General features: G+C 42.9%; 1 protein-coding gene across 2 annotated transcripts in view; it reads left to right on the forward strand.

Moving 5' to 3' along the window:
* Positions 1 to 10,687, forward strand: part of LOC119391585 (abasic site processing protein HMCES-like) — a 28,947-nt gene extending 18,260 nt beyond the window's left edge. For both annotated transcript variants that reach the window (XM_037659260.2, XM_037659266.2), the window contains 2 exons: positions 8,273 to 8,356; positions 10,066 to 10,687. In XM_037659260.2, the coding sequence (XP_037515188.1) occupies positions 8,273 to 8,356; positions 10,066 to 10,339 (358 nt within the window). In that variant the 3' untranslated portion in view covers positions 10,340 to 10,687. The remainder of the gene's footprint in view (positions 1 to 8,272; positions 8,357 to 10,065) is intronic.
* Positions 10,688 to 10,957: the final 270 nt, after the last annotated feature.

A 10,957-nucleotide genomic window follows, 5' to 3' on the forward strand; every position in this document is an offset into this window, starting at 1 on the left:
GCTGATATAATTCATTGTGAGCCGCCATTTTTGTATTAGTGTTCCTGGAGAAGGTTGAAAACGGGTAATTTCTGTGGGAGACAATGTGTTTGATGCATTCACTGCACCCTAGTGCCGCGAAGTCAAACGCTGTTGCTATTGAAACTGCAGCCACCATTGGGTCGGCTGTGTATAAAATGAGCTCTAGGATTGAGTTATGCTTGGCTGGTGGTTGTAACTGCTGGAAATGAATTGACTGGCTCGATTTTGGATGGCTTCTAACATACGGATTAAGCACTCATGTTAGGGAGGCCATATAGGGGACGCGAATTCAAGCTGCAGATGTGCAAATATTAAGAATGGTAACGTACGAGTGTTACACAAATTTTATGTTTTGATATGCACAGCTGGCTCATGTATCCTCATAACATGTAATTCACATTTGATTCAATGCCTTGTTGGCAGCAAACGAAAAAAAAGAAAAGAAAAAGAATTAAAGCCAGTTCAACGCCTGTGCAATCTGAGTAAACAGCGGAGCTGGCAAGCAAGCGCCACCACCTGGCGAGCGCAGATTGAGTTCTTTTTTTCATCTTATTCTTGCATATTTCTTTCTGCGGCGGTGGCATTTCGATGGAGGTGAAATGCTAGAGGCCCGTGGACTATGCGATGTCAGTGCACACTAAAGAACACCAGATGGTCGAAATTTCTGGAGCCCTCCACTATGGCGTGCCTCATAATTAATCATATTGTGGTTTTCGGACATTAAACACTAGATAATATTTATCATATTTCTTTCATGCTTCTTTCTTTGTTTCTCTCTTTCTACATCATCTTTTTTTTTGTTTATTTCATCTTCCTTTCTTTTTTTTTACATATTGCCCACTACTCCTTTCCCCCCTCCTAACCCTCAGGTCACTCGACCTCACCTTTACTTTTCTTTCCCACCCCATGCTATGCTATACTGTACAGGCACGGCCACTGTTAGAGGTAACACGGCACGCGTGGCCATGCTCCTCGGGTCACCAAGCGGGCACCGTGCAAAGTATTGCGGTGCAAGCGCAATCAGTACCAGAGGCAGAGTTAGCTGTGCGTCATCTGCTATGGTTCCTCCCACTTCAATAGAATTCGTTAGCGGGCTAGTTGGTGAGAATTCATAGTGCTTTTTTTTTTAGTGCAAAAAAGCGCTGTGTTCTGTCTTCTTTTTCGTGGTGTTGTTTCTTGCGCTAAAAAAAAAAAGCACTATGGATCCTCCCACTTCGCCGCACGCCCTCTGGTGCGGGCGGGCAGTCTAGGTTTCGCCGCTCACGGTGAAGTGGAAAAAACTGTAGCGGACGACACGCAGCTAACTCTGCCTCTGGCACTGATTGCGCTTGCACCGCAATACTTTGCACGGCACCCGTTGTGGCACTCTGCAGAGCGTGGCCACTCGCTCTGTGTACCTCTAGCAGTGGCCGCACCTGCACATGGTTGTGCTATGGTATACCCTCTCAGTATTCCTTTTTTCTCCTCCTTTCCCTCCTCCACACCCTTGCATCAGTCCTCCTCACCCTCACTTCCCTTTCCCACCCTCCTTGCTTTACTATACAGTAGAGCTCCTTTATAAGAGGCACTGATGAGAGAGACATATGGGTGTAAGAGACACCAGTTGGCCTGCATCAAAGTAGGGGTAGATAAGAAAACGAGAACATGGTATCCCGTTTGTAAGAGACACATTATGCAAAGGACAAGAACTGCTCCCTCGTTGCGTGCATCTTATAAAAGGGTTCAACTGTAGTACCCATGGCTCAGCTATGCTAGGAGGTCTTGGCATGGCTCCTCACCCCCACTTCCCTTTCCCACCCCTTTGCTATTCTGTAGTATATACCCATGCTATACTTTACTGTCTCTCCTCCTCCTTTCCCTCCTCGTTACCCTCAGTTTCCTTTCCCATGCCCTTGCAATGCTATAATATACATGGCTATGCTATGCTTTCTTTCTCTCTCTTTTTTTTGTTTCTCTTTCTTTACCTATTTCTTTCTCTTTCTTTCTTTCTTATTCTCAGTGTTTCTCTCTCTCTCTGTTTCTCAATTTCTTTCTATCTTTTTCTTGTTCTTTTGCCCAAAGCAACGCAATTATATATGGTTTCCATAAGTGCTTGTTCTGCTAGCGTGCCTGGATAACCAAGTGATGCTCGCCTTCGGACTGTGGGTACCTGGGTTTGAATCCCGCCTCACCGAGAAATATTATTTCTCCTCCTCCTCTCCACTACTCTCCTCTCCTCCTCCTTCCTCCAACGCGTTGCTAGGTGACGCATGGGGATGTCATAGCTCAACAAAGTTTTTGCCAACACCAACGGATCAAGCTCGAGCTTAAACAGCTCCGCCATTAAAAATTCAAACAGCTTCACTGATTAAAGGGGCCCTGCAACACTTTTCCAAGTAACCATCGAATGTCTTCATCAAAGCAGTTTATGGCCTCACGAATTGACTGCCGCAAAAATTTTTAGAATCCGTCAAGTACGAGCGGAGTTAGACATTTGTCGCACGCTGTAATTGCTTTCTCTCTTCTCTCATCCCTACGAGCGCGCTGGAAGCTAAGCAGGAAGGGATGGCACAGGGCGAAGAAGTTATGTCATGCGCATGTCATGACCTTGAACACTTATTCTTCTTTTCCTTCGAACGCGTGACTTACTCTCAGTGCGATTGTGAGTGCGCGCGTGGGCACGTGGCGGCCATGGTAACCATGCAGCTCATGATGCTCAAATCAGCCAATGGCCGTGAATTAGGGTATATGGTGCAGTCATTTGGGTATATGACATCATTTGTAGAAAGAAGGGAGAATGATTTTTTGCTGACTTTGAGAATTAATTGTAAATTCCAGGCCGCGTCCTGCGCTGTAATCTTTGGCTCACCTGTTCTCAGGACCTTGACTACGGATCGGTAGCGTTTACTGACCATACTGAAAAAGTGTTGCAGGGCCCCTTTAATGTTGCAATGGGCTGGTTAGACACCTAAGCTGGTGGCACCACATGGCTAGGCATGATCTGCATCGGTACAAATGAGGTCATACATATTGTACTTCTGCGCTCCCAACCAGATGTCTTCCACAAAGTCTTTCTTTCTCTCTTTTCTTTTCCTCTTTCTCTCTTTCTTTCTCTCTTTTGTTCTCTATTTTTTTGTTTCTCTAATTCCTTTTTTCTTTCTTTCTCTCCCTGTGGCACATACGCTTTTGCCCGGGGACTTTTTCATTTTTAGTGGACCACTGGTGAGTAGTGGTAGGCACATACACACCTGCTAGGAAACTGCGGACGACACTCCCCAGGGATTCTCCGCTGTTAAAGTAGTGCTGTTTTGTTGGCATGAATGTTTCCAATATCGCAAGAAGTTATAGGGCTACTGTTTGTAGAAGTTCACTTGTGGAGGCACAGCGTTGATATCGAAAATGACAGCGAAAACTTTTTACATACTCCCATAATACGGTGCTATACTTTTACATGGAATATCTAGGGGGTATTATTATTGTTCTCTACAGAAAATAATTCCATATACTCATGTTCAATAGTATATCAGTGTTTCACTGTATAGGAATTTAAGGCCTCTGAAGTGCATGTGCAGGAGTGGAAATCCCAGTAGTGGGAGAGAGTGAGTGGCAGCAGTCCTCGGTGTTGGTTTGTTTCTTCTATTTACACTGTTTTAACAGCGAAGCTGTTTAGCTACAGAAATCGGGAAGCCCCACTACCAATTAAAAACGAAATCAAATTTCTTCGCGAGGAGGAACTTCGTCGGTCGGGTAAAAAGTAGAGCTGTACGAATAGCAGAATTTTTGGTGCGAAGCGAATTCGAATATTGAAGTATGAGTGCAGATCGAATCGAATATTTTTCGAATATTTTTCTAATACATCGAAGCGAAATTGCAGAAAAAAAAGTTGGAGAGGATTCCTAAGCATATTCTTATGAGATAGCAACATGAAAGTGTTTCTTTTTGCTAGGTTGATGAAACGCTGGTGGGGTGGTGTTTCATAGTTGTCTTATCAAGAATGAGGCAATGTAGAGGCCGAATTGTATTTATGTACATGATTTGGTGCAACCAAAGTGTTGCCGACAACACTTTACACGTGATAGGCAAAGATGCCATTTTCTCAGCCTCTCATCCTCTCTCAACTTCTGTGGAAGCCCAACTGATGTGGCGGACAAGGGTGTGCTCCCTTCAAGTCCGGAGTTCTAAATCTGCCTCGTAGACGTCGACATATAAGAACACCTGAAATTTTGGATGCTAAAAAGCTTCGGTGTCCGATTTTTCGGACTTCCTGCCCAACTTTTAGGTCCAATACAGCATTAATTGAGCCCCCACCTCTGCCACATCTTTCATCTCCATGTTGGAACCAGCGTTTTCTTGAGTTAATACATTTGCGACCGTAGCAGAGCTTGAAAGGCAGCTTTGCCGCAATGCAGGGGTGTGATGAGGTGAAGGATATTGAAAATGTAGGTACCACTTCCAATCGAACGTTGACTGTGTCTTGGCTAAGTTCAACCGTAACGGAGCTTGAAAGGCAGCTTTGCCACGATACAAGAGTGTAATGAGGGGAAGCATATTGAAAATCTGAAGGGGTCACTTTTAATCGGACGTCGACTGTATTTGTCTTTGGGAAGTTCGAATTGTTCGAATAGTAAAATTCCAGTGCGAATTGAATCGAATAGCAAACGCTGTTCGAAAAATATTTGAAATTTCGAATATTCGCACATTTCTAGTAAAAAGCTATCACCATCATGACCGTAATAACTTGGCCGGCACACTCTCTTTGTCCTCTTACTCATCTTCTGCTTGGCTCTCGGAATGAGTGCGCCAATTTGCCCAGTGTGAGATGCAATAACTCGGATCGGGAAGAGAAAGAGTACAAAGCGAGAGGAAGAAAGAGAGAAAGACAGATAGGAAAGAAAGAGAAAGAGAGAACTAGAGAGAAATAAAGGAAATAAATACATATAAATATATAAAGACATAAAAAGAAATGGAAAATAGAAAAATAGAAAAATAAATAGAAACAAGGAAGGCCACCGAACTCTGCTCTTCCTTCAGGTCTTGGCACCACTAGTGCGAAGCTGTCTTAATTTTTTTTCTTCATTGGTTTGCCTTATCTTCCTACTTTTTATCTCTTGGCTTATCTGATGAGGACCTTGTGAAGAAATTTGCTGCACTTTTGGGTTTTGTTATTTTTTATTTTTTGTCAAACAAGGGATGTACAAAGCTGAAGCTCATTTGAGTTGTGTCAATGTATGTTTGTGGAATATTTATACGAAGTAGAGCAGGAGAACTCACAGGCATCATGCAATGCAAGAAAGTCCGAGCAAGACTGGATATTATTTCCAATACAATGTTTGTATCTCTCGTACTATCTGTAGCGTATTCAAAACGCTGCTGCAGCAAAAATGTGCTACATAATATACCATTTTGCACCCTTGAAAAATCTTTGACTGGGTCACTCTTTTAATGCCCTTGAATTTTTTTCTCTAAAACCCTGTATGGGGTGGGGGGGGGGGAGCCATCCCTTTGTGGTGGACTCTGGATGAATTTTCACGACATGGGGTTCCTTAACGTGCAATTAAATCTAAGTACACAACTGTTCTTTCACTTCGTCTCCATTGAAATGTGGCCACTGTGGCTAGGAATTGAATCTGTGTCCTCGAGCTAAGCTGCGCTACCATGTTGGGTATGAGATAATGGTAGCATAGAAGCACTTGGTTAAGCAGACAGATATGTATTATCGATTTCAGAGGGAGGAGTGCCAGCAGTGAGACCCCACCTAACTTTGCCCAAAAGTAGAATGACACAGCACAGGCACTTGCTTTTAACTCTGATTTATAGGAAAAAACAGAAGGTTGTTTATACATAAAATCAGGGGTCGAAGTGCGGTGCCATTGCGCCATTCTGCACCAAAATGGCATTTCAGCTTACATATGCCCTAAACTCAGGCGCATGTAAGCTGGGAGTGTCTATTTGTGCTTCAATAGCTCAGGGTCACATCACCTGAGAAGAAACGTCATGTAGGACATCATTGGTAGAGCGGTTGGGTCATTTATCTTTAGGAAGTAATCACGTTGGTGTTATCGGCACGTCACTGTCGACCCTGGCTCTGGCAGTAGTGGGGATGGTTAAATAGTGATAACCGCGAAGTGGCGCAGCTTAGGTTATTACCCCTCTTTGACACCAGTGAACTACCGACACTGGCAAAGTCGCAATACTTGCCACAACCATTATATGAATGACGCCATATGTGACGTTTGTGCTCAGGTCACGGGACCCCGAGCTATTGCGGTCGAAATAGACTCTCTTATATATACCACTAGTTGATACCGCTCGTATTAGGAGGCACTGGCGGGTTAGCCCTAGAGTAACTAGAAAAAATTTTTTCGGTGACTTTAGTTAGCCCATAGACAGAGGAAATATTGAGCAGAAGGCCTGCCCAGCCATATGCTATGGCCCAGCCCACACACTGGGAGATTCGTGTGGAGCAAATGACGTCTTAACAGCCATATTGACGGGGCACAGTGGCAGTGTTGTTATGGTCACGAGGTGTGGCGAAAGCATCAGTGTGTGCAGTTCCATAGGTCTCGAACCGTACCATGGCGGACATTATGTGTTGAGTGGTATTCATTTTTTGTGCCACATTGTTAGCTACAAATCTCGCAGCGGTTCTAGCCAGGGAATTTGAACTAAAGTACGTGGAACAATCGTAAATTCATGTACTGTGCAGCGGATGAAGGATTTGCAGGACTCAGCAAAATCATGCTAAGGATGCATCACAGAAAAAAAAACAGTGGTGCTATAGAAAGTGCTGATCACCAATGTGATTGACAACTGATCACCTAGGGAGGGGCAGGAAAAGACATAGACAAGGTTGAAAATCGGTAACGTTCTGCTTGGTGATGAGAACGCTAAGCTGCCAGCTGTTCTAAACCAAATCAGTGAAATTGATTTGCTTCTTCAGTCAGTGAAGTTAATTAGAGTTTCTTTTTGATAGTAGTGCCACTTTAGGCTACCTTGACGACTAGCTTAGTTTATGCTTTACATAGGTTTTTATTGCTATTGTGTTGTGCTTTCGACCTTATTCTTACTAGAACTTGTATATATGTTACAGTTCCATAGTGTTGCGGATTGATCAAATTTCTTTTTAAGTTGGCAAAAAGAGAATAGAATGTTCCACAGAAATTTCACCTTGCCTACAAGTTTATTTCTCAGCATTTGTATTTGTTGACAGTGAAAGTTTGTTAATTTAAATGTTATTAGGATGGCAACTGCTCCGAAACTCATTTTGTCTGCTACAAAAGTACAAATTTGTTGCTCATATGCAGCTCCAAAATAGTTATTTGCTGCTCCAAAACGGTCATTGTGCTGCTCCCATTCCTGCTGCAGAACTTTGGGGGCTGCTTCCACCCCCTGTTAAATACATTAAAGGCCAGACCACCAACATGAAACAGGTGCTCTACTAGCTGAAGCAACAACATAAAGCTTAGCTAATAATTTTTCTCTTGGCAGGCTGGCAAGATTCTAAGTAGAATGTACTGAAAGAGATATTTCTTTATCGATTAGAGCAAGAAACACCAACTGTTTTTTTCTACCAATTGGGGATGCATTGCAATATGAACAAGGTGGGTTGAGTATCTGCAGCAGTACGCAAGTGTGTTGAATTCACAGTCTGATATTTCTGTTCCATGAAGCACTCTTGTAAGCATGTTTTATTTGTCTTGAGTTGTTTATGACATCCCACTTTTGTATGGACGCTTATATGTTGGCCAGATAGGGAGATGCTGGAATGTTTGCCGCATTGGGCACAGGAACGTTCCCAAAGGACTGTTATTTTTTTCTCTACAACTACTTTAAGGGTGCATTGAAGAAATGGCGGGTGCTCAGCGGATTTTTCTGGCACCCCAGTTTTGTTCCAGAACCCGGATCGTTTGATCCGGGTTGTTATTTACTTTATGAAGGAACAATAAATTTCTTATGCGGTTGAGCATATGATATCTGTTCTTTCAGTTTCTCACTTGCACTGGCCTGCATTCGCACCTGCCTTTAAAAATAATCTTCTACACCACTTCTTATGTAACCATTCCTAAATTGGGAAGGGGGGAATTATGGACAATAAACTTTTTGCAGCACCTTAAGTGTCCCTTGCCAGTCATTCCAGAAGGCCTGTTATTTGTTACAATGGTAGTTTTTGTCTATAAATGTGTAATTAAAGTGCATTTCTGGAACCCAGGACTCTGGTGTGACATTGCAGCTTGCATTTAAAAAAAAATCTTTTCTATTGCAACACTTGCAGGGATAGCAAGCCAAAGCCAACCATGATGGATGCCTGGCTTTTCAAAACGAAGGCAAATGAAGCTGGGCCTAGCACAAGCACCAGGTAGCGAAGCTTTTCTGGCTTACAGTGCTGATGTCACTTTATTTGGGAACAGTTGGCATGTAGCGTGTGTTTGTATTAGCCCCAAGAATGAACACTGGCGTCGCTGCTGTCGCGCTAATGTGACGTGACGGCAAGGACTCGTGTGCTTTGCTGCTGATGGTCGCTTCTTTCTGTGCTGGCTGTGTTCCTGCTCTTTCGCCATACGATGGTGATTGCTCATTTGTTCTGCAATGCTATTCTGACAAGGGAGGAGGTGTAAGCTTTCATTTCTACCGAAAGTAAACTAAAATGTAGGAAGTTCGGATAATAAAGCTTAGTATGGGGAAACTCCCATCTGAGTGCAAGCTTCACTGTGAAAAGCGTGATGCTTATTCAGAACAGTATTCGCTGCTTTCGCCGCATATTCGAAAAAATCGGTTCCGAGAAAATTTCCACCAAATGGTTCTAACTGTTTCGTTCTGAACTGTTTTGATGGTGCACTGAATGACGTGGCCCACACAGTTGTTCGTTTAAGTGAGGCAGCGACTCGTCTCGCATGCCTTGTCCACATGTTGGTTGATGCTGCTAAGAGCTAGTGCAACTGCTAGCAAAATTAATTTACGAGCTGGTTATCTAAACTTGTAGACAGTCTGACAGCACCATTGCTACAATGCTGCATGAAGAGACTAGGCGACAGCAAGAAGGTTCAGCAGCTAACAGCAACTTGTTCTTGCAGTGAACTGAAGCGCGAAAATTATTGCAAGGAAAGCGGGAAAGGTGAAATGCTTGGAAGGTCATTAATATAAATGTTAAATAATACAGGGCCAAGTATGGATCCCTGTGGTGCGCCAGTCTGTATTTCTATTAGGTGTTCTATTTGTGTTCCATTTGGTTAATATATTCTTGCTGTTTGTATGGATAATATCAAATTGTGGCGTTCATAAACAAAAGGTGCAGAAACATGTTTAGTAAACGGTTGCTAGCCTTTTAGTACCTTAACTTCCTCTTTTTGATGCAATGCATATCACATGCTGGGTCCCCTTCTACATGTGCCATCATTTAACACCTCTGGTAGTATTCAAGAATGATCACTGCCAGAGATACTACTTTCATTTTTGCAAGATTTGACGCGACTGTAACACCACACAAGTCTGCATCTATGGGCTCATTAGCACTGGTGATTCACAAAGTCACGGGATTGAGGTAGCTGCAAGTTTTCTACCACATTGTCGTAAAAAAGAAGTGACCACTCACAAGTGGTTGCTTTTGGTCGAAAAGCGACTGTTTTGTATAAGTTGCTCTATTTGCAATGTTGCAGTCATGTTTGCAGTAAGGTACTGCAATATCAAGAAAAAGCCAAAGCAGCCACTTTCCAACCGTTTGTGGCCATTTCAAACTTCATTGTGCTAGAACATTTGTGACTCCCTTGGCCGCACTACCTTGAGAGTCGGTGATATGAATCTACAGTGCTCTTGGCACGCTGTCTTGGTACAGTGCCAGGATGCTGTGGCCCATAGATGCCAAATGCAACTAAAGTTAGCCGGTCTCGGGAAAAAGGGAACCCATCTCCGAAAGGGACTGACTGAGAATACTGTTGCTGCTTGAGTGTTCTTGCATGTTTAATTGGTCTTTTCCTGGTTTTGATGTGAGAAAGGTATCAGCAAATTACATAGGCCAAGCTTTAATTCTGATCTTTGCTGAAATTTCCTAACTGTTTTGATCTTGTGCAGAATACAAAGCCAGTCACCTCTGATGGCTCAACCAAAGAATGAGCCAGTACTGCAAGTGAAGAAAGTGGTGGGGGTGCAAGAAGCAGTGATACGAGTCAAGGAAGAGCCAGCTGTCCAAGAAAAACAAGAGGCAGGTGTTCAAGGCAAACAGGCATCGGCGAAGCAGCCAGCAACTCAAATGAAAGTGGAGGTGAAGGGGGAAATGAAGGCAGAGTCAATTATGCAACTGAAGGAGGAGCCAGGAGTGGAACCAAAGAAAAGGAGATTGGACTGATGGGGAAAATGTCCAGCTAAGAGATCAGGTCTGGAAATATTCCAGCTGTCTTTCTTTTTTTTTTTTAGTAGCACTTGAATGCTGTTCAAATGACTGTTCAGCTGATCCTTTCTTCTTTTTCTGTAATGCCTGTATTTATATTAACAGTGCATAAGTACAAAGTACCTGAATACTACTGTAATTTTACTGTGATATTTTAAATTGTTTTAATGGCAAGGACTATAAGCCATAGCCATTTTATTGCACACTGTACAGCAGTGCTGTCATGTTATGCACAAATATTCTTCTTGAAAGATATTAACACCGTTTTTTTACTGTACTACAAAGCTTTTAAAACAGTATGTTTAAATGAAGCTGCAGTATTGTTTTATTCCACTGGTCTTGTATTATTGAGGCATCTTTGTGAAGCTTTGCATCGTACCTGTAGTTAGAATGCAGTTTATTCGTAAACTTCATGATGTAAGTAACCTTGCCAAGCATAGATTGTAGTCAGTGACACAGGCACACAAAAAATGGCAGCAAATTTAGGTGAGGTATACAATTTATGTAAAACCTTCATAGCACTTGACCACTGACTTTTAAAAAGGGTAAGCATGATTAGGATCAGCATTGTGCTGC

Source organism: Rhipicephalus sanguineus, chromosome 1, assembly GCF_013339695.2.
Source record: "Rhipicephalus sanguineus isolate Rsan-2018 chromosome 1, BIME_Rsan_1.4, whole genome shotgun sequence".
NCBI lineage: Eukaryota > Metazoa > Arthropoda > Arachnida > Ixodida > Ixodidae > Rhipicephalus > Rhipicephalus sanguineus.